Source organism: Mustela erminea, chromosome 6 (assembly GCF_009829155.1).
Source record: "Mustela erminea isolate mMusErm1 chromosome 6, mMusErm1.Pri, whole genome shotgun sequence".
NCBI lineage: Eukaryota > Metazoa > Chordata > Mammalia > Carnivora > Mustelidae > Mustela > Mustela erminea.
In genome coordinates, this window is record NC_045619.1 from 6,249,496 (window position 1) to 6,272,740 (window position 23,245).

Below are 23,245 nucleotides of genomic sequence, written 5' to 3' on the forward strand. Positions count from 1 at the left end.
AAGTTCCCCATTTCCTCCCATACGTCAACGTGAAACCACTGAGAGTTAAAACCATCTTTTTAATTTTTTAAATTTAATTTTAATTTAATTTTTTTCATGAAGCCTTGAAGACCGAAGCTAGATGGCTTAAGGGAAGTAAACTTCCAAGAAATTGCCCTAAGAGCTCATTTTTTTTTAAGATTTTATTTATTTATTTGACAGAGATCACAAGCAGGCAGAGAGAAAGAGAGAGGAGGAAGCAGGCTCCCCGCTGAGCAGAGACCCCAATGTGGGGCTTGATCCCAGAATCCTGGGATCACGACCCAAGCCGAAGGCAGAGGCTTTAACCCACTGAGCCACCCAGGCGCCCCTCAACAGCTCATGTTTAAACAATCTTCATGTCTGTTGCTGTGGGGCCTGCTCAGGAAGATAACAGAGACACGCAAACTGTAGGCCAGGGTGAGGTGTCAGCCCTCACTCTATCTGAACATGCCTCAAGCCCAACAGCTAGAAATCTCGCCAACGACACTCAGGACTCAAGACACTGGGTTTACAACTTGAGCTAACATTAACCTGTTTTTGTTTCCACAAAATCCCTCTCATTGATTACTTGATGGCTTTGCACAATACAGATGTAACTTTGAGAGCCTGCAGTGCCTCCTGACATGAGAGGACTGATGAACCCAAGTAACCTATTTTCAAGACTAAGACTGGTTCACCGAATCTGGAGCAAAAGGAAACAACGTTGATCTGTGATGTTTTTCTAAGGAAAAAAAAAGACAAACACAAAGGCGGAAAATATTAATTCATCACCACACCTCGGGACTTTCCCTACGGTGTGGTAACCCATTAACAAATCTTCCCAGTACTTGCTCATGAGGCTGCTTGGAAGGCAAGGAGGCTCTGACCTTGGAGGAAGGAAGACCAAAACCAAAGAAAACAAAACAAAACAAAACAAAAATACCATCACCACCACCAACAACAAAAATAACACAAAAAACCCACAAGAGCCAGGATCCCCCAAAGCTTGGAAGATGGCACACCCCCAGAGCACAGACTTCACCCCACTGCTTTTGGAGAAGGAATCTGCTAACTGTTCTTGTGAGCCCGTGACGGACCTCAAGGTATTACTCAGGAGACAGACACACGAGCGGAGGAGTAGGACTCCTTGGGGTTGTTGGTTTCGCTCCATATCCCCACCTCTTTTTCTTGGAAAGATAATCCCATGGTCAGAATTTCATAAACTTCAGCGTCTTCAGGTGACATGTCTGACTGCTGAATATGGTAACTGAAGCCCTTCCCCATACATGACCACGCCGACCCCACAGCTATGCCCACAACCTTTCTCTAATGAGCCCAACTTCATGGTAACTTATGGAAAAGCAACTATAGTTGCAACATACTAGACCAAAATTACTTATCAGAAAGTATTCTACTCACTGGAGGACTCTATGTACCCTGCTTCTTTTTAACACCCTCAACAGTGTCCCCTGTAATGACCTCTGGAAGCTCTTGAAGGACGCGAGAACATAAGGTCATAAAAACCAAATACTCTCTAACAGAAAGACTGTGACTACTTGTTTCACGTAACCCATGTTCTGGGCCACCATCTCCTCGTTTTAGTTCAGCAAAGCTGGATTAATCAGTCTTCAGGTTACACTACCTCCTGCTACGTACAAATCGGAGGTCACAAAATAGTGCGTACCTTAAGGGAATCTCTTCCCCTTTCTAGGCACGTAATATGAATTTCAGTGGAGGGACACTTGGGTGGCTCAGTGGGTTAAGCCTCTGCCTTCGGCTCAGGTCATGATCTCAGGGTCCTGGGATCGAGCCCCGCATCAGGCTCTCTGCTCAGTGGGGAGCCTGCTTCCCCCTCTCTCTCTGCCTGCCTCTCTGCCTACTTGTGATCTCTGTCAAATAAATAAATAAAATCTTTATTTTTTAAAAAGATTTTATTTATTTGACACAGAGAGACAGACAGCAAGAGAGGGAATGCAAGCAGGGGGAGTGGGAGAGGAAAAAGCACTAAAGCTAAACTAAGCACTGCTCTGGGATATACCTCAGTGAACAAGGATGCGTCTGTACAGTACATTCATCAGGCTGCACACATATTCATACTTCCTCAGAAGCGGACCTTCCTCGCTGCACACACATTAACGCTCCCTCTGAAACGGATGTTCCCCTTGACAAAATAAAGACAATAAGCTACTTGGTTGCAACAAATCTCTAAAGTCCCAGACTCCGATTTGGACGGTTTTCCCAGATTATTTTCTTGGATTTCCCAAGGATTTAGGTCCATTTGACTCAGAACATTTCCTCAAATGTGGAATTTTCTGTATTCCTAATTCTTCTGTGCTCCTTAATCACAACACGTGGTACAAAACATTGTACAGAAACTATTAACCGAAGTACAAAAATTCTAGTCATGCAGAGTGTAGGGTTTTAAGCCGGAACGGAGGACTGTCTATGATTAAGCACAAAACGGATCCCTTCCTCTTCCGCCTCCCCCCATCTCTGCCCCACTGCAGCCAGGAAGTAGCCAGAGCAATCATCAGCCCCTTGCACTCAAGAATGAGGGATGATCAAAGGCCCAGGGGACCAAAGCCAGTAACCAGCAAGTAACAGGGCCACTGAGGCTGCTGTAGGGTCCTTACCCAAACCTGCTTGGTCTGGGAACGCCGCCTGCCGCCCTGTTTCTGCGAGACAATACTCAAGCCCAGTGCCAGGATAACCAAGTGTTAATTCGTTTTGCAGAGACACGAGGAGTCAGCCAGAACTGCTCAGACCACTGACCTCCCCGCAGACCCTCCCCTACTTTACTAACCTCCTTTATCTGGTTTTAAGTCACAGAGCTCTTCTCCCCTTTACCCAGACCCCTTCCCGTTTGCCTTTAAAAAAAAAAAAAACCAAACACCAAAAAACAAAACCCCTTGCGTTCCCCCACAGGGAGGTCTTCCCCGTTCTCCTGAGTGTCTGGCTCTGCTGTGCATCGGGCAGATGAACTTGGGTTCAGTTATAGGATCGGGCTGGGCTCGTGGAGCGGTCCCTGCTCTCTGCTGCCCCAGAGTGGACTGGGGACCGTCAGAGGCTCTGGGACCTGAGGACAAGGGCTCCCGAACAGCCTGGAACACCGGCTCTCCCCGTGTCACAACCCCCGATGGGGGCTCAGAGCCTGCTTGGTCTTGTTTTGGGTTAAGCTCCGGCCCCAAAAGGCCATGGCTGCTGCACAGGGGCTGGGCCTGACAAAGCGAGCCGCTCCTTACCCAGCCCCTCCCTTCTCTCCTCACCCTCCCTGACGACTGCTTCAGTGTCCGCCCTCACCCCTTCATGGGACCCGGGCTTGGCCTAATCAGCTTCCCCTGCCTGGCTGGGAACATGTCTTATTCCAGATTAGCCCACTTCTGTGCTGGGCCATCTGTGTGGGCCCGCTGGGAAGCCCGGGCCCATGGGCCTCTGCCTTGACCTCCCCTCTCCATGGCAGATTTGCCAAGGTTCAGAGATGATAACAGACATTCCTTCACAACAAGTCACAGACCAGAAACCCAAGGCCACAACATCCCTTAAGCATATTCTACCTGACCTCATGGTGTGTTGGCAACTTCTGGCAACTTCTGCAACTTCTGGCCACACAGCAGATCTCTGGCTTCTTGGGAGCAACTAGAAATTCCAGCCACACAAGGCCCAGAGTTCCCAGTGATAACCACTGGCCAGGACCACAGTCCCCACCACTCTCTGCTGACTCCCAGTGGCCCAGTTAATGCCACAACTTGGTCAAATCTGGCAAGCCCTTGGGGTTTTGACCCCTGCCTCCTTTGCTACTTTATAAGCTGAAGCCACATTCACCTCCCTGCTTGATCCTCTCAGACCATTAGCACGAAGATCCTAGATCCTAACACATTATCTATCACCCAAGAAAAAGAGGGGGGAAATGTCTAAATGGGGAAAGGGAACTTGCCCAAGATCTCTGAGCTGGCAGAGCCAGGAATCAGCCCAAGGCTTTGGACCGAATTTAATGCCTGGTCCATTTTACCACACTGTCTCCCCTAGGCTTCACCTCTGGGAGCCGCCTCCAGGACCCCCTCTGTGGGGTTTCTTCCAGAACACTCTCCGTTTCTTTTACTACACTTATAAGAAAATGTCTCTTGCTTGTCTGTTCTCCTCCTAGAATGGACTTCCCTGACCTGGCCTCATCCCGGCTCAACCCCCTGGCAGAGTCAGTTCCAGGCAGGGCCCTTGTGAAGGGCACCGTCGGGTCGTGCCAGCTGGTGGGACCAGCCCGCCCGGAAAGGGGCAGTGTCTGCTGCTACTCACCGCAGCTCCGTGGCCACACGTGGGGCTGGCACTGATCGGGACCTTGGTAAAGTTTTCCCGAATGGACATAGCAGAAAACAAAGTGCAGAAAACACGGGCCCAAGGCTGCCCTGAAACCAAGGTGCCTCCTGTGCTATGTCTCCCATTTCAAAAAACCCCCTTCAAGTCACCCTGCCCCATCGGACGGCCTCAAACCCTAGCCTGGGACACCGGCACCCACCGCACAGGGTCAGCAGATCACGGCTGGGACGCTCCCCAACATTCACCCCCGACACACCTGACGGGGCTCTCCACAGGCCTTTCTGGGAGGCGCAGCAGCTGTCTGACCTGGTATGCGTCCCTTGGTCTAGCAGAGCCTCAGTTTCCCCTGCTGTGCACGGAGTGAGAATAGGGCAGCGGGAGGAGGATGACACGAGACACTGTTTGCTGAGCACTCGGTGCTATGCTGGTCCGGAGAGCAATGAGCCGCGAGACTTCGCGGGTAGCGCTCCTCAGTAAGAGCAGGGCCGGTCAGCCACGGCCAGAGCCGGCGAGTCCCTACCTGTGGCCACCTTGGTGGTTCCTCTCTGCAGGAGGAGTCGCGCGTTCTCCTCACTCACGTGACTGTTGTTCTTCATGAACCTGGGGAGGAGGGACGGACGCTGGATGACTGAGGGCAGGGGAGGCCCGAGGGAAAGAAGAGGCGGCCCCACAAGGGACACAGGCATGTGGCAGTGGGGACATTCACATCGGCAGTGTGTGTGTGCGCGCGTGTGTGTGTGTGCACGTGTGCCCACTTACAGGGAGAGGAAGAGGGGTAGAGAGTAGGTGGAAAGGCGTCTTGGGAGACGAAGGGCGTGGCTACAGAGCCGGGAGGACCCGAGGCAGGGGAGTCGCAGCTGCGGTGTCTGGAGAGAGCCAGGAAGCCTGACACCTGCGGTGAGCGCAGAGAGAAACAGGCTCCGTGTGATCTGTGTGTAGGAGCCTGAGGCTTCCTCGGTGCCCCAGAGACGTCCTCCCTTGGTATCCCACTGCTTGCCCAGGTCTTGCACCAGCCGGCCCCTCCCGCCGCCCCCACCCCCAGCACTCACCTCTGCAGCATCTCCTCTGGGCTGACCACCTGCCGAGGCTTCTGGGAGGCCTCCACCTGCAGCACGTACTCGATGGCTCCCCGCCGGTAGGTCGGCACGCACTCTATTCCCTGGGACAGGAGGGCTCTGCTGGGTGGCGGGAGTCTGGCTGCAGACAGAAGGGCTCAGCCCCGGCCCCCACCCTCGGGCCTCCCCAGCCCCTCAGCCTGGATCCCTTCTGACCCAGCGAAGGGCAGCACCAGATCAGCCCCTGAAGGTTAGCCCCGTGATCTGTCAGCCCAGTCAGCCCCGCCTGGGGTCCGGACGGCTGGAGGGGTCAGGACGGATGATGGAGGGGAAAGGAAATCTCTGCCAACAATGGCCAGCGCTTTGCAAGGGTTCAGTATTCCGTCCTCAAGACCCGGGCCACCCAGGCTTGGAGTTTCAGCTTAGCAAATGCCGGACTCCGGCTGGTAGAGAGGAGATGGCAGAAGGCATACAGCCCAGGTGCCCCCCACCCCTTGTATGCCTGTTTCCATGCTCCCTCCCACAGCCCAGCCCTGGCCACAGGCTGCTGCCTAGAGAAGCAGCAGCTGGAAGAGACACGACCATCCAGGCCCCCCCACCCGCCCCGAGAGTACGCGACAGGGACCACCAAACATGGAGATTCTCTGTGGGGAGAGGCTGGGGCACTGCGCTGGGTAACTCAGTGGCTGAGACAGATCAAGGGAGAGTAGCCCAGAGTCTCACTGGAGCCTCACAGTCACCCACAGAGCTCTCCATTCATGAGACCAGCACTTACTGGGCGCTTACTGTGTGCTGGGGACTGGGCAGGTGGTGGGAAAAAGACAGCCTGCTTTGCGCCCTTTTGGCATCTGTGGCCATTTTACAGAGAAGAAACCCAAACTGGGGATGAAGCGGTGTCATAATTGAGAGGCTGAGCTCCTGGGAACCAAGTGACAGAATGTGGCAGCGGGCAGGCAACTCCAAGGTCACCTAGTCCAACCTCCTGGTTTTACAGGTGAGGAAACTGAGGCCCAGGTAGGCCAAGTGACTGGCCCAGGGTCACCCAGCAGATCAGTGGCAGAAGCCAGGACTCCTGCAGGGACAGCACTGTCTGTTGTTACTGGTGGTGGTGGCGGTGGCAGGAGAGATCCACACGTTCCCATCTGTCCACCCTCAGGGCTGCTGTGTGCTGTTGTGCGATGTGCACACAGCACAAAGGCACACAAATGAACGTGGGGGGGGGGGGCTCCTCATGCAGTGTGCTCCCAGAGCTTCCTCAATCCCCTGTCCTGACCCTCTCTCACCCCTGCCCCTTCGTGATACACTTGGCATCAGGCCACATACAGCGTTTCCAAGGATGACAAAGGCTTCTGCACCCCTTTTCTCTGCTCACTCCTAGGGGTACAGGCTGCATACCCTGTCCTCTCTGGGGGCCCCTCGATCCCCCTTTGTCTACCTTCTGCCACCTCCTCCCACCTCCCTGCCAAAAAAGGCAGGGCTGAGGACACCACCCGGGGCCTGGGTCTCCCCCATGATAGCATGCATGAAAGGCCCCATTCTTACTTTAGGGTCCAGGGGAAATGGCCATGTGTCCAGCAAGATAAGTTTATTCACCATCTCGGGGAAGATACTGGAAAACTACGATGTGATCCAAAAAGGGAAGAATGAGTACGAGAGGAAGAAGGCAAAGGGACTCCAACTTTTCCCTGGGGATGCTGACGTTTCCAAGGGGCTGGGACAAGAGTCTGTATTCCCTTCAGGGCAGCCTCCCCTCTCCCCCACCTGGAGATCCACACCCAGGCCAAAGTTCACACCCTGGTGGATGGCTGGATTCCAGGGTTGGAAACTCTGAACTCTGCCAGGAATCTCCAGTTTCACCAACCTCCCTGTAGTAAGGATTATTACTGCCATCTATAAAGCGGACTGGCACTAGGCCATCAAATACTGGGTTCAAATTCGTGAAATGAGGAGGGGCTTCCTTTCCCAGAAACTTCTCCCAACGCCCTCCCCCCACCTCCTGCCCCATCTGCAGGAATGCCCCACGTGGCCAGAGGTAGTCACTGCAAAGCCACCTACTCACCATTGCGCCCACCGCGCCACCTGGGGGGGAAAAAGAGTCCTGGGCTGGTATTCCCCCAATCCTACTAAAACTTCCTCCCAGGGGCTGCCCCACCCCAGGCTAAGGGGCCTCGCCCTCTCCCACCAGGGACCAGGGCTCTTTATTCCCTATCAAACTTGGGGTTCCCTCCCCGGGGGGCCACATGACCCCTTCATCAGACCTAGCCACTCGAAAAGGCACATTTCCCTTGTCACATGGGAAGACAGCCGCCTCTGGGGCCCTATGTCCCTTGGGGAGGTGCCTCAGGCCAAAGGTACCCAGTGCCCACAGACTCCCTCATCTCTCTTACGTCTCTCTGCAATGCCCAGAAGTGCAGGGTCCCTGTGTATCACTTCCTCCCACTCCCTCGCAGCCCCTCAGCCTAGTCAGCCCCCTGCTCACCCAGGTGTAAACTGTACTCACCAAAACTATGGCCCAAGATGGAGAAATGCTTCCACTTCAAGGCTGAAACACAGAGGGCAAGGTTTTAGTGGGCCCAGCCTCCCCCAACCCTCTGTTCTGCAGTCCTTGTGCTCAGGACATCTTTCCCCAGCATCTGGGGTTGCCCATTCAGGAAACTAGCTTAGAGGGATTGCAGCTTCTTTACAGGGGTGGAATCCCTGAAGGAAGAGCTCTTTTGGGCAGCCCTCTCCAACTTTCCCAAAGTCACCCATGAATTTCTGGGTGACCCCAGATCACTCCCAGTCCAACATTGTTTCCTGGCTACCACACCCCACTCAACGAACAGAAGCGATGTCCCAATGCACCCTTACACATACACACACACTCTCTCTCTCTCTCTCTCTCTCTCTCGTTCTGCCTCTTACCTGCTACAACTCTCCGGATCTCACTCACAAAGTTTTCCTGGTAATACGGGAAACCAGGGCTATAATGGGACGAGAGCCCGTGTCCCCCGAAATCCATGGCAACATAACAAAAGTCTGAGACGAGATGGAAAGGGAGAAGGCATCTAGGTCAGCGGCGTCTCCCACCCCTCATTCCCCCGCAGTCTGTGTCGCCTTGCCCCTTGGCTTCCCTTCAGTCCCACCTTTTGGAAGAAGAGGGATGAGTCTGTCAAAAGAGCTGGCATTGTCCAGCCAGCCGTGCAGGCAAAGAACTGGGGGGGCCTGCTGGGAGCCCCAGACTTTGGCAGCGATGTGGCCCCAGGGCACAGCCAGCTTCAGCTCTGAGAGCAAACCTGGAACACAGCCACACACTCACTCAAGAAGGTACTTTTTGAGCCCCTCATCCGTTACCCCAGTGTGTTCAGGGCAAAAGCCCAGGGGGCTCAGGTTCCCACATTGCCCCCAGGGATTACAGGGAGAGAGCCTGACGTGGGTTTGGGGATACCCAGAGGAAGGAAATTTAAACTGGGTCCGCAGAGTGAGGAAAACCAGGAAAAGCAGGGGAGGGTTTCATGGCAGAACTTTGTGGAATTGGCTAGACCTGGGCTCGGACACTTGCTGGGTGTGCAACCTTGGGCCGCTTGGTAAAACCTCCTGAGCTCCAGTTTCCTTTTCTATAAAACGGGGATTAAACAGTCCTGGCAATAACCAACACAGTCTAAACTTTCGGAGGGCAGATGGGGTGGTCCCTCTCACTTCCTCACAGCAAGTCAGATCACTATCACTTTCCCTTCGCAGACCAGCACCCCGAGGCATGGGGAGGTGCAGTCTGAGCCCAGAGATCCCCAGGGAGAATTAAGAGATCGAGGATTTGGTGCCGGACCCCCGACCGGACCACCCAGCACCATGCTGTCTCCGGCCTAATCGGATCAGGGCTGCCTTCTCCGGGGTCCGGCACTGACCTGTTCTGCTGGCCCACCCGGGCCGGCTGGAAACCTTGCCGCCCCAGAGCCCCCCGCTTGCTCCTCTAACTTGGAGCTCCCGGAACCCTTAGAAGCCACGTGCAGCCCTCTCCCGGGGTCCCCACCCTCCCGGGGGTCCAATCAACCCGCTCCCACTTCCGCTCCGGGGGTGTGGGGGCGGCAAGGAGGTGGGGGGGCGGCGGGAAGAGGGTGGCGTCCCCCGCCCCACTCCGTTCTAAGCGTCCTGCGGCGCAGCGTCTTCACCCTTTGCAGCCATTCCGCCGTCGCGCAGCGGTCCTGACGCCGACGTGAGGTCGCGGCCGGGGGAATAAATGTCACAGCTTCAGGCCCCGCCCCCGCCGGCCGGCCCGCCCACCCCTCCGGCCCGGCCCCGCCCCTCCGCCCAGACCCGAGCCCTCCAGTCCCTCCCGTCCGCCCGCCCCGGCAGTCGGCGCGAGACTTCCCGCTGACAAGGGTCCTTGACTTGGCTCTCAACTCCGTCCCTGAAGTCCCTGAGCGCCCAGAGACGCCCACCTGGCGGCTACAGAGCCCTGGGCGGTGGCCAAACCATCTCCAAAATTTTGGGCCACACGTGGGATGGTATTCGGGTGAGTGAAGTCCTCGTTTGACACGTGGGTGACGGGACCCAGGCCCTGGGCAGTCTCCAGGGCTGGCCTCGTTCCCGCGCTGGACCAGGAGCCGGTGAAGGCGCAGGGAGCAGCCACAGCCAACGGGCCACCACCTGGGTCCTCAGTGGCTGGCACCATTGGAATAAAGTAGGGATGACTCCGTAATGGTTAAATGTTCGCCCGGAAGGCCGGGCTGTGTCCGCCTTGTTCTGGTTGTGTCCTGGGCCATCAGTAGTGCCTGCCACGAACCGGCCTTAATATTTGTTGCACGAGTGAATGAATGTGTAAACTGGGGACATGGAGGAACCCCCCCGCCCCCAGGTGAGGAAGGATTATGGACAATAACATTGAGCCTGGAAAGGAAATGTTTGGGGTACTAAATCTTACAACAAAGGCACTACAGCGCATCCTCGAGCCAGTGGCAAGTCTAGGACCAATAAGGCAAAGGGCTTCTCGTTCATTGACCACCATTTGCTAATTAGAAGGCCTGGGAGTGACCCCTCAGAGGTCCCAGTCCAACAGAGCCCCTAAATGGTGAAGCGGAATCCAGCAGGTCCGGGACTGGAGAGAGAGCTGCGCGGTGAATTCTCCCTGGCGGGTGACAGGAGACCCAGGCCCTGAAGGGGGGGCAGGCAGAGATGTGCCACAATGAGGGCAAGTTGGTGGTGGTTGGAAAATGTGGGGAAGGGGGAGCATGGGGACTGAGTGTGGGGATAAGGAATCTGGACCTCAGGTAGGGGTCTTGGGGGGCTTGGAGCTAGAAGTGATCAGACCATTTCTGTGATCGTACATGCACAGTGGTGTCCTTTAGTTCCAGAAATGCTTTGGCTTCCTTGACAAATTAGGCAGGGGTGACGGACCGTGGGGTGACAGACACAATGGGACATGACCCCTTCGAAGGGGCTCTTTCCTCCTCTGCCTTGGGGACCCACTGCCACCTCTTCATGGGTGATGCCGCATTTATACCTGGCACCAGGCTCCAGTCTGACCTCTAGGTGCGGGCCTCTAGCACATCAGATCTCAGTTTCCCTCGGCCCAATCGGCCAGCATCTCCTCCCTCGTCCCTGTCCTCAGGCTCACCTCAGTCACCCCCACCCCCTTTCTCATTCCTCTGAGGCGTTCCCTGCTGTTCCAGCGACCTTCTGTTCCGGTGACCCTCGGGCTGGACGTTCATCAGCCCCGGAAGACAAGAGAAATCGCTTGTCCTGCCCCACAACCCCTCCAACCACCACCCACTCCCCCTACAGCCCGCTGGCAGCTCTGATCTTACTTCCCTGCAGGGATCGGAGAGGTCGCTACTCTACACAGACAGCACACCAGGTCTCAGGGGCCCTGACAAAGTGTGACCTGCACTGGCCCCACCTCAGGGCAGTCGCCCTCGCATCCCCAGACCAGACTGGGCTCGGAGCAATGTCCTGCACGGCGGGCGTGAGTGAGCGAGCGGGCGTGCCCTCCAGAGGCCTCCGGACGGCGCAGACTGTCTTTTGTTTGGGCACAGATTCGAGAATGCTGCAGGTGAGTTGGGGGACAGGGTGCACAGTGACCAGTGATGGCCCAGCCTGCATGACGGAGGGGCTGGTGAGCTGGGCACCTCAGCAGCCCAAGGTTCCAGAGGCAACATGAATGCGGGCAGCCTGGGATGCACAGAAATGCTGGGTCATGATGACAAGCGGAGTCCTGGCGCTGGTGATTTTGGAGCGAGCCACATACTCCAGGGCGTCTTGGCTAACTCTGGAGCTATTAAAAATTCTCTGCTACCACATGGTCCCTGGGGCTGGTGACCCGGTCTTGGGCAGTTGACCACAGTCACAAGAGCTCTCATGCTGAGCTGACTGCCAGCCGGACACCCTGCCCTGTCCCACTGCCCTGCGGCACAGTGGCGTAAGTACTCTTTGCCAGGTCGACGTGTTTCCCCGCTCCCCTCTCCTTTGTGCCCCAAGATACGGCCTGATGTGTCCCCTGAGAGCCTGAAGGGGACTGATAACAGTGGAGGGAGATGACTCTCTTGTTTCTTTTAAACAAAAGCCAAACCAGCAGCAACAACACAGAGACAGGAAGCCCTTCTTGAGAATACCCACAGCGCCTCCCTTTCACTCGTTTGTCCAGAGACAATGGGATGTCCTCTGATTTCACTTAGAGCTTAAAAGTCACAAAATAGGATGCCTGGGTGGCTCAGTTGGTTGGGCAGCTGCCTTCGGCTCGGGTCATGATCCCAGCATCCTGGGATCGAGTCCCACATCGGGCTCCTTGCTCGGCAGGGAGCCTGCTTCTCCCTCTGCCTCTGCCTGCCATTCTGTCTGCCTGTGCGCGCTCTCTCTGACAAATAAATAAAAAATCTTAAAAAAAAAAAAAAGACATCTTAACTCAGACATGTCACATTTGAAAGCTTGAGAGCCACACTGGACACCAGTCTGTGGTCCACAGATCACAGTATCTGTCTCCCCGGGAAGCTTGCTTGCAATGCAGATTTTCAGACCCACTCGATCAGAATCTGTCTTTTAACAAGATGTTGAAGTGATTCGAGTGCGTGTTGAAGTTTGAGAAGCACTGGGGGCCGTTGTGGGCTTTGTTCCTGGAAGTACACTTGCATTTTTTAGACTGACACGTCTTCGTTTCTGGCTCTGAAAGCGAGACCCCTCTCCTGTGATGGCATCCTTGTCCACACTTACAGGAAGGGGCGTTCTTTGATCTCACCAGTGTAGACGCATTCTTTCAGTTCTTGACACGCCTTGATCTCCTGCCTCTTCTGAGACTCTGGACCATCTTTCCCCCCTTCTTTCCATCTTCGGAGCACCTAGATCTTCAGCAAACAAACCCATCTCCTTTGGCCCACTTTTCTCTCAAGCCGTTACATGCTCTTTCCCCGTCTCTTTGATCCCCATTATTTTTTACAGTTATGCAAACGTGGTTGATTTTTCTGCTTCTTCACCGTCCATTCATTGCTCAGGCCACTGAGCTGCTTCACCTCGACCACTAAAATGACTCGCGCTGGGAACGCGTGGGCGGCGCAGTCAGTTCATCGTCTGCCTTCAGCTCAGCTCGTGATCCCGGGGTCCTGGGATTGGGTCCCGCATTGGGCTCCCTGCTGAGCAGGGAGCCTGCTTCTCCCTCTGCCCCTGCCCTTTGGCACCCCCCTCGTGCTCCCACTCCCCCTCTCCCTCTTAAATAAGTAAATAAAATCTTAAAAAAAAAAAAAAAAAAAGAAAGTAAAACGACACATGCTAAGGTGACCAAGGACCTCGTGCAAGGCTTCCTTCTTTCAATCGCTTCTTCCCCAATGAACTGGGAGTGGTAGTGGCCCTGGACATCATTCATCACCTGCTGACCCTTCCCGGTGGCCCCATGATGCCTCTCCTGGCTCCCCTCCGTTCTTCCTACTTTTGCGTCCCCAGCTGTTTCTTTTAAACCTGTTGCTAGCTCCTCCCCCCCCTTCCTTCTTCCTGCTCCTCTGTAGTCCTTACAAGTAAATATTTGCTGCACTTTAGTCTTTGGTCTTGCTTTCTTGCTGTGTGATCCGCCTGGGTGAACTTGGCCTTAAGACTCTAGCTCCAAGGGGAACGGCTCAACTTCACATAACCATCACCAGCCCTGACCTCTCCCTGAGTTCCAGACTCTTTTATTGCCTGCTGTGTGTGTGTGTGTGTGTGTGTGTGTGTGTGTGTGTGTGTGAAAATGTACATAGCATAGGGTGCCTGGGTGGCTCAGTGGGTTAAAGTCTCTGCCTTCGGCTCAGGTCATGATCTCAGGGTCCTGGGATGGAGCCCCGCATCGGGCTCTCTGCTCAGCTGGGAGCCTGCTTCTTCTTTTTTTTTTTTTAATAGGTTTTTTTTTTTTTTTTTAAAGATTTTATTTATTTATTTGACAGAGAGGGATGACAAGCAGGCAGAGAGGCAGGCGGAGAGAGAGGAGGAAGCAGGCTCCCTGCCGAGCAGAGAGCCCGATGCGGGACTCGATCCCAGGACCCTGAGATCATGACCTGAACCGAAGGCAGCGGCTTAACCCACTGAGCCACCCAGACGCCCCTGGGAGCCTGCTTCTCCTCTCTCTCTGCTGCCTCTCTGCCTACTTGTGATCTCCTTCTGTCTGTCAAATAAATTAAAAAAAATCTTTTAAGAAATAAAATATACATAGCACATTTATCACTTTAACCATTTGTAAATGTACAACTGAGAGGTATTAAGCACATTTAGAATGCTCTACGGCCATCATCACTATCAACATACAAAAGTTTTCATCATCCCCAACAAAAGCTCTATCCGTTAATTAATAACTCCCTAATCCTTTTCCCCCTCAGACCCACAGAACCTCAAATCTACTTTCTGTCTCTATGAATTTGCCGAGTCTAGGGACCTCCTCTCAGTGGAATCATATAATGGTTGACCTCCTGTAGCTGACTTATTTCACTAAGCATGTTTTCAAGGTCCCTTCACACTGTAGCATATATGAAGTCATTCCTTTTTATGCTGAATGACATACACGCATACACATTTGCATTTTGTTTATGTGTTCATTTGTTGATGGACACTTGGGTTCTTTTTTTTTTTTTAATTTTTTTTTTTAAAGATTTTATTTATTCATTTGACACAGAGAGATCACCAGTAGGCAGAGAGGCAGGCAGAGAGAGAGAGAGGAGGAAGCAGGCTCCCCGCAGAGCAGAGAACCCGATGCGGGACTCGATCCCAGGACCCTGAGATCATGACCTGAGCCGAAGGCAGCGGCTTAACCCACTGAGCCACCCAGGCGCCCCGACACTTGGGTTCTTTTCACCGTGTGATTGTTGTGAATAATGCTTCTGTGGACATGGGTGCACAAGTCCATCTGTTTAAGTTCTCCTTTTGGATATACACCGAGGAGTGGAATTGCTGTGTCACATGGTAGCTATGTGTTTAACCTTCTGAGAAAGGGCCAAACTGTTTCCCATGGTGACTACCACCATTTTACAGTTCACCAGCAAGGCACAAGGGCTCCAATTTCTCTACATACTTGACCATCTTTTCTGTATTTTCGGTTATAGCCATCCTAGGACATGGGAAATGGAATCTCATTGTGGTTTTGGTTTGTATTTCTTTTTTTTTTTTAATTTATTTATTTAACAGACAGAGATCACAAGTAGGCAGAGAGGCAGGCAGAGAGAGAGGAAGGGAAGCAGGCCCCCTGCTGAGCAGAGAGCCCGATGCGGGGCTCAATCCCAGGATCCTGGGATCATAACCTGAGCTGAAGGCAGAGGCTTCAACCCACTGAGCCACCCAGGCGCCCCATGGTTTGTATTTCTCTAAAGACTAATGTTGTTGAGGACCTTTTCATGGGCTTATTGGCCATTTGTATATATTCTTTGGAGAAATGTCCAAGTCCTTTGTCCATATTTGAATCGGGTTGTTTGGTGTTTTATTGTTAACTTTTAGGCGTTCTTTATATATTCTGGACACTAACCCCATAAATACGCAGTCTTTTCTTGTTCTTGATACCTATCCTTTGATGCCTAAAAGTCCTCAGTTGTAAGGAAGTTCGATTTTATTTTTTCTCTTGTTGCCTCTGCATGGGGCATCATGTCCATGCAGTCATCAAATGCAATGTCATGAAGACTTTTTTCCCCAGTGTTTTCTTCTGAGACTTTTAAAGTTTTAGTCCTGAAGTTTTTGTCTTTGACCCCTCCCAACCCACTTTACCAACTACCTCCTGGACAAATACTCTTGTATGATTTAGCAGGTACTTAAAGTGTGACATGCCCGTGATGAAATTTAATACCTCCCTCAATGGGTTTCTCCTTTATTTTCTGTCTCAAGTAACAGCGTCACCATCTTCCAGGTTCCCAAGCAAAGAGAAATTCAATCACCCTCAAACCCAAATTGCCAACAAGTCCCATTGATTCTAAGTTGAGACATCTCCCCAGCCCTGCCTCGCCCTCCCAGCGTCACCACCACATCATGAAGACTGCCATTGTCCTTGTATGGACTTACTTCTTCCCCGGCCAACCTACTTCGTACATAGACCAGTAAGCTCCAACACCAGTTCACATAAAGATGATGCAGAAAGATTTCAAAAGGCAAGTCAATTGCGTTTCCAGAAAGGTCATGCATCCTGTAACCATGACTACTTTTCCTTTCTGGCATAATAGCCTCACTTGCAAAATAACAAGTTGGCAGGGGCACGTGGGTGGCTCAGTCAGTTAAGTGTCTGCCTTTAGCTCAAGTCATGATCCTGGGTCCTGGGATTGAGCCCCACATCAGTGTTCCTGCTCAGTGGGGAGCCTACTTTTCCCTCTCCCTCTGCTACTCTGCCTGCTTGTGCTCTCTCTCTCTGTCAAATAAATAAATAAAATCTTAAAAAAAAAAAAAAACCAATCTGGCAATTCTAGGTGTAGGTGCAAACGTTTGTTTTGTTTTGTTTTCAGTAGCCTCCATGCCCTTGTGGAGCCCAACGTGAGACTTGAACTCATGACCCCAAGATCAAGACTTGAACTGAGATCAAGAGTCAGATGCTTTCTTCTTTTCTTTCTTTTTTAAATATTTATATTTATTTTAGGGGGCGGGGCACAGGGAGGGGGAGAGAGAGTCCCAAGTCGACTCTGTGCTGAACGTGGAGTCAATGTAGGACTCAATCTCATGACCCTGAGAACATGACCTGAGCTAAAATTAAGAGTTGGGTTCTCAACTGACCATGCTACCCAGGTGTCCCCGCAAAGTATTTTTAAGTTAATTTTTTGGAAGTAGAACATGATACAGAAAAGTCCACGTACTCCTCAATGTACAGCTCGGTGAATGTTCACAAACTCAACGCACCCTTGCATGATACATGGGTCACGAACTGGAAAAGTCCCAGCACCCCATGAAGCCTCTGATGTTTTCAGCCTCCAGGCTCCCCTCCCGAGTTACTGCTAACCCGACTCTAACAGCAGTTGACCTCTGTCAGGGTTGACCTCTGTCTCTACCTCATACAGATGGAGTCATACAGCAAGGACTCTGTAGTGTCTGGCTTCTTTTGTTCATCATTATGTTTGGTGAGTTTCTGTGATCTGAGATATCACAGTACGAATGTTGTATGACGTCCTTATCACTCTACCTCAGACGAACATAACTGGTTTCCCGTTTGGAGCTATCGTAGTCTACTGCTAAGAACATTCTTGCCGTGTCTTTTTTTTTTTTTTTTTTGACACAGGGCGAGATCACAAGTAGGCAGAGAGGCAGGCAGAGAGAGAGGGGGAAGCAGGCTCCCCGCTGAGCAGAGAGCCCGATGCGGGGCTCGATCCCAGGACCCTGAGACCATGACCTGAACCAAAGGCAGAGGCTTAACCCACTGAGCCACCCAGGCACTCCTCTTGTCATGTCTTATGGTGACTATATATATGGATTTCTGGAGGGTAGATACCAAGGGATGGAACTGATAAGCTATAGGATGTGTGTGTGTTTAGCTTTTAAAGAATTTTTGGTGTTCTCGTTGTTGCCATTTTATTGGTCTCTGCAGTCCTAAATCTGGGGACGATTACAGAGGAGTTTCTGTAAAACAATAATCTTGCGACATCATTCCCTGGCCCAGAGAAAGTCTTGGCCGCCCCCCGTGGGCATGGAGGAAACTTCACAGGCGGGACCTGACGTAGTGTGGGTGAGTCCGGAGTGGAAGGTCAGGAAGGAATTCTTGAGACATCTCCAGTGCAAAAAGGTGATTTTATTTTATTTTTTTAAAGATTTTATTTATTTATCAGAGAGAGATGGGGAGAGAGCGAGCACAGGCAGACAGAATGGCAGGCAGAGGCAGAGGGAGAAGCAGGCTCCCTGCCGAGCAAGGAGCCCGATGTGGGACTCGATCCCAGGACACTGGGATCATGTCCTGAGCCGAAGGCAGCTGCTTAACCAACTGAGCCACCCAGGCTTCCCAAAAAGGTGATTTTATTAAAGCTCAGAGATGGGACCCATGGGTGGGAAAGGGACGTTAAGATAGTTGGGAGTTTCCTTCTGGAAGTTAGGCTATTGAAAAGAATTTTTTTTTTTTCATGTCAATTGCTAAGACAATTTGTAGACTAGGGAAGACTCAAGTCTTGCTGGACGTGATCTCTATCAGTGAACCATTTGGCGTTTTTGGTTCTTTTCCTTCCCTTAGTTTTAAGGCAGCCGGGGGTGCCCGAGAAATGTCACACAGATCCCACCTGGGATTACAGGCCGGGGGACTGCTGCGTGTCAGCTTCTGCTCTGTCCTCCACTTGCCTTCTGCTCAGGGTCCATCCACCATATTTCTTTAGTCTCTTCTGCAACAACTCCCGGCCTGACGTAGGAAAGACATTGGAGTTCGGAGCCGACGGCCGAGAAAGGATTCCTGAGATGTCTTGGATGCAAAGACGCGGTTTTCTTAAAGCATGCGGACAGGACTGGTGGGCAGAAAGAGCGGCACGGGGGTTGTGAGGAGGGGCTGATGATCCGCTTTCAGGTTGGGAGGGGGTTAGCGATAGCCTAAGTCTCTAAGGAATTTGGAAGCAAGGTTTCCAGGACCTTGAGGGGTGAGCTGTTATTAGGAAAAGATCATTTACTGCTGTAAAACCCCAGTCCATGAGACCCTTCAGAAATATATCAGTGGGTCATATGCTCGGGGGATGATGGCCAACAGATATCTTGCGTGAGGGGAGCTAGAGATAAAGGAAGTTTCCAAAGGGAATTCTACCTGTTAAAGTAGACTCCTAGGATCCCGGAGGTTGGGAGGTTGAATCAAGGTCAAGCTGCCCTTGGCCCTTAGCAAAGTGTTAACATCGAGGTAGCTGAACTCCCAGAGGAAGGTCACTCTGCCTGTTTCAAGGACTTGTCAGTGGGCTGTAGGCAATAAGGAAACTTAAATTTTTTTCTTTTGCTTTTATTTCCCACTTCCCATCCTACCCTCCTATCCCACAGAAAGCGCAAGGGCTGCCCACAGCGCTCAAGGTCACGTGGGATCTGGCCCTGCCCCGTGGTGACCCCATTCCTCCCCTCCAGCCCCACTCCCAGTGTGGCGGGCGCTTCTGCCCCACCTCAGGCACACCAGGGCCACTCCCTGCCCCCCCGCTCCAGTGTTTGTTCAAAAGTGAAGGTGACACCTGTAGAAAGAGCAGCCACCATGCTCACCTGCCCTGGCCAGTGATCTCTTTCTGGCTTTGCGTATCTCTGTGGAACTTCTTTTTTTTTTTTTTAAAGATTTTATTTATTTATTTGACAGAGAGATCGTAAGTAGGCAGAGAGGCAGGCAGAGAGAGAGAGAGGGAAGCAGGTGCCCCGTGACCACCTTAGGCACCTGCATGTTTGTTCAGGGCCTGTCCTCTTCCCTCAGAATGTCAGCCCCATCATGGCAGGAGCTGTTTTCCTCACAGTTGTAACTAGCAGGTGCTTAGTCAATATTTATTGAATAAACAAGTGTGCGAATTTCCACGAATGTCACACTTTCGCCCTCCCAAGCCTGAACCTCTGTTATGACATCGGTGCAAAGGCTCTTACTCATTGTAGGAGCTCCTAATTTTAGGCCTGACATAGTAATTCTCCTTGGGGGGAATCCGTCCCTCTCCCCACCATGCAGTCACAAGGGTAGGCTGTCGGCAGCTATGTTTGTATTTTGGACTCTGTTCCCAGGCCAGAATCAATAACTGGTCTGGGCAATCTGACCCAAGGGGGGCCACGGTCTCTACTCCAGAAATTTGGAATTACATTTGACATTTTAGCCTTACTCTGGGCTCGTCTTTAGAATGCAACGTTCTTATTACTATTGTTGTCGTTTTAAATTAGGAGCGGTGGTATGACCATCACCCACCCCTGCAGCCTAGGTGGCGGGAGAAAGAGAAGAGGTACAGAGAGCAGGGGGAGTCCATCAGGCTGCTCTCAGGGAGGGTAGCGGGTGTTATGGTGTGCCACCCACAATCCCACGGGCGCAGAGGCACCAACCTCCACCTGCTCCAGTCCCGTGTTGGCTGTGATGGCTCAGCTAGCTGAGTTCTTCTCTGAGACTTGCCCTCCCTAGGGCAGTTCAGGGCCAGTGACTGGTCCACACAGGGTTACAAAAGGCACCCCCCACCCTTACCTTATTCAGGACCAGCTCTAAAGGACTATCTTGGCTCCTGAGTTCCCTACAGAATTGGGTAAGCCCCTCTCCCCTCCCACTGCAGAACAGCTCCCCTTCGGCCCAGGCCCAGGCCCTGCCCTGCCTCCTGGGAGCACTGCACCATAGGGCTTGCTGGATGCACATCTCAGACATGCAGATTCTGTTTCCCCAGGGAGCCTATAGTCCAAGACAAGAGGCGCACAGCAGAAAGGTGTTGGTGGTGTAACAGCCATGGTCGTTGTGGATGTGGTTTGAAGGGGTGGGGTTCACAACAAATGGTCAAGACGTCTTTGGTGCAAAAAAGTGGTTTTATTAAAGTACTGGGACAGGACCCATGGGCAGGAAAAGTGGCACTGGGGTCATGAGTAGTGGCCCATTATATACTTCCAAGTTGGCAGGGGGTTAGGGAGAGCGTAAGTCTCTAAGGAACTTTGGAAGCAAGGTTTCTAGGACCTTGAGGGACCTAGCTATTGTTAGGAAAAGGTCATTCATTATTGTCTTAAAAAACCTTAGGACACCCTTCAGATGTATATTGGTGGGACATCTGATTTCCAACATATATCTTGGGAGGTTTAGAGATAAATTTTTTAAAGGAATTTTTATATTTTCATTTTTTAAAAAAGATTTTGCTTATTTGACAGAGAGCAAGAGAGCACAAGCAGGGGGAGCTGCAGTGGGAGAGGGAGAAGTAGGCTCCCCGCTAAGCAGGGAACCTGATGTGGGGCTCAACCCCAGGATGCCGAGATCATGACCTGAGCTAAGGCAGACACTTAACCGACTGAGCCACCTAGCTGCCCTCCAAAGGAGTTTTTTTTTTTTTTAAAGATTTATTTATTTGACAGAGAGACAAATCACAAGTAGGCAGAGAGGCAGAGAGAGAGGGGGAAGCAGGCTCCCCGCCGAGCAGAGAGCCCCACACGGGACTTGATCTCAGGACCCCGGGATCACGACCTGAGCCAAAGGCAGAGGCTTTAACTCACTGAGCCACCTAGGTGCCCTCCAAAGGAGTTTTTATATGTTGAAGTGGACTCACAGGATCCTGGGGGCTGGGCTAAGGTTGCCTTTTGCCCTTAAACTTTATTATTACGGTCAGTTAGCCAAAGTATAGTACATCATAGGTCATTGTTGTAACGTCCACTGATTCATTAGTTGCGTATGAGACCCAGTGCTCATTCCAACATATGACCTCCTGAATACCCCTCAGCCAGTTACCCCAGCAACCCACCCACCTCCCTTCTGTAACTCTCTGTTTCCCTCCCTGATTTCTTCCCATTCACTTTTCCCTCCCTTGCCCTGGGGTCTTCCACGCTATTCCTTATGTTCCACACATGAGTGAAACCATATGAGAACTGTCTTTCTCTGCTTAACTTACTTCATTTAGCATAATCCCCTCTAGCTCTGTTCATGCCGATGCAAATGGGTGGGCATTCATCCTTTCTGATGGCTGAGTCATATTCCATTGTATATATTGATGATGTTCTAGAACCTAGGTGAGGTTCAGTGGGCTGAGGTCCAGAACCGATGACCAGGAAAGAATTCTTGAGACATCTTTGGTGCAAAATGGTGGTTTATTAAAGCACGGGGACAGGACCCATGGGCAGAAGAGCTGCTGCCCCGGGTTGTGAGGGATGGCAGGTTATGTACCCCGTGGTTAGGGAAGGTGAGAGGAAGGGAGGTTTCAACGGAGTTTTCTTATGTGAAGGAGGGCCTACAAGGTGCCAAGATACCGAAGATACCGAAGGCCTTCCCCGTGTGGCTTGATCAATATTGTCTTTAGACCAGCCATTAACATCAAGATAGTTGGGAGGTTTTTGGTGGGATGTCACAATCCTGCTATCAGTCGTCTTTATTAGTGAGATTTAGGTTTAGAAGAGATTTAACTTTATTTAGGGCTGAGGAACTGAGTTTATTTGCCTCTAGAAATTTGTGCTATTGATAAGGTCAGGCGTGCCTGAGGAATGCTACACATATTACTGAGGGGGAGCGGATGGAGAGGGGGTGCAAGGCGCCAGCTTTTGCTTTGTCCTCAGCCAGCCTCCTGCTCCCTCATCATTCCCCCCTGAACAATTTTGACCCTTAAATCTTTAAGGTGGTTGAAGGTGGAAGGTCTCATCTTCTGTAACTTCTTCCTGCTAAATAGGGGCGTAGAGCTGTCCCTACCTACTGGGGTCAACATTGATCAGTGGAGGAACATATAGGGGAGTTACAAAAGGTGGAGGCAGCTGAATCCAGTGCTTGACAGTGAAGAAGTGTCTCTGCGTGATCAGGATCATCTGTCGTGGTGAAAGTCATTGCCGCAATGGAGTCTTGGCACCAAGTAGAGAAACATTGAACAAAGCAACATATTAAGATTAATAAGGCGTTAAGAATGAGAATCCCGAAAAGGAGATTTTTAATTGTTGGCCATAGTCCTCCTCCAAACCAGGAGGCTAACCAATCACTGAGAAAGAGAAGGATCTTGTAGAGCCTTAATCTGGGTATTCGTATCTTTTATTAGTCCTGTGACATTTTTGTGAGAGTCTGGGATGTACACGCAACATTCTGTTTTGTTAATTGCGCATGTGCCAACCTGTGCTGCTGTCAGGACATCTAAGGCCATCCTAGAAGTCATGTGTTATTTGCCCAAGTATCATACGTTTGATTTCTTTGTTCCCAGCAAAAACTGCCTTTTGACTGAGCTGTCCAATATGTGGGTGTGAGCCACAAATATGTATCCCAGATTTGATATATACCATCCTTAGTATAGCGATAAAGAGGGTTTTGTAACTTAGGCTAATATTGGATTGGGGAGTTATGGCTTGACAGCAATCCCCTTTCCTTCCAAATAGCTCCATGGGCATGTAGTATCAGGAAGGCATATTTGGAGTCAGTGTTAATGTTTATTTTGGGGCTTTGGCAATTGCAAAGTGCTAGTGAGCACTATGGCACACCTAGCTTTTCTTATTCTTTTTATGAAAACTACTGTCATCAGTAAACCAACTGTCATTTGTATTTTTAACAGGGGCATCTTAAATCTGGCCATACAGAGTAAGCAAGATCAATAACCTCTGAACAGTTTTTGCTCTATAGAGAAAGAAGCACAGTGGTCAGGTTCAGGCATACAGGTAACTAGGTTTAAAGTTTGACAGGTTTTAAGTATTATTTCTGGCATATCTGTAAGTATGGCCCAATATTTAATTAGTCAGCCTCCATCATCCATTAATGGCCTTTGGCTTCTAAGACCAATGTGAAGTGATTACATCAGGGACTGTCCCATAGTGAGCTTTAAGGCTCTTTTTTTATTTTTTTTTAAGGCTCTTTTTATGAGGAGGGCTGTTCT

At 51.5% G+C, this 23,245-nt stretch overlaps 1 protein-coding gene across 8 annotated transcripts in view; it reads right to left on the reverse strand.

The window, feature by feature from the left end:
• SERHL2 (serine hydrolase like 2) overlaps positions 1-9,578 on the reverse strand; it is a 29,959-nt gene extending 20,381 nt beyond the window's left edge. For 5 of the 8 annotated variants that reach the window (XM_032346055.1, XM_032346061.1, XM_032346054.1 and 2 more), the window contains exons 1-8: positions 9,515-9,578; positions 8,492-8,641; positions 8,271-8,384; positions 7,867-7,908; positions 7,426-7,445; positions 6,909-6,983; positions 5,361-5,470; positions 4,832-4,911 (exon numbers count right to left, since the gene is read on the reverse strand). In XM_032346055.1, coding sequence (XP_032201946.1) covers positions 4,832-4,911; positions 5,361-5,470; positions 6,909-6,983; positions 7,426-7,445; positions 7,867-7,908; positions 8,271-8,384; positions 8,492-8,641; positions 9,515-9,527 — 604 coding nt within the window. In that variant the 5' untranslated portion in view covers positions 9,528-9,578. Of the gene's footprint in view, positions 1-4,831; positions 4,912-5,360; positions 5,471-6,908; positions 6,984-7,425; positions 7,446-7,866; positions 7,909-8,270; positions 8,642-9,250; positions 9,401-9,514 lie in introns of those variants that run through there. The other 3 variants (XM_032346056.1, XM_032346058.1, XM_032346057.1) reach the window with 3 other exon arrangements.
• Between the last annotated feature and the right edge of the window lie 13,667 nt (positions 9,579-23,245).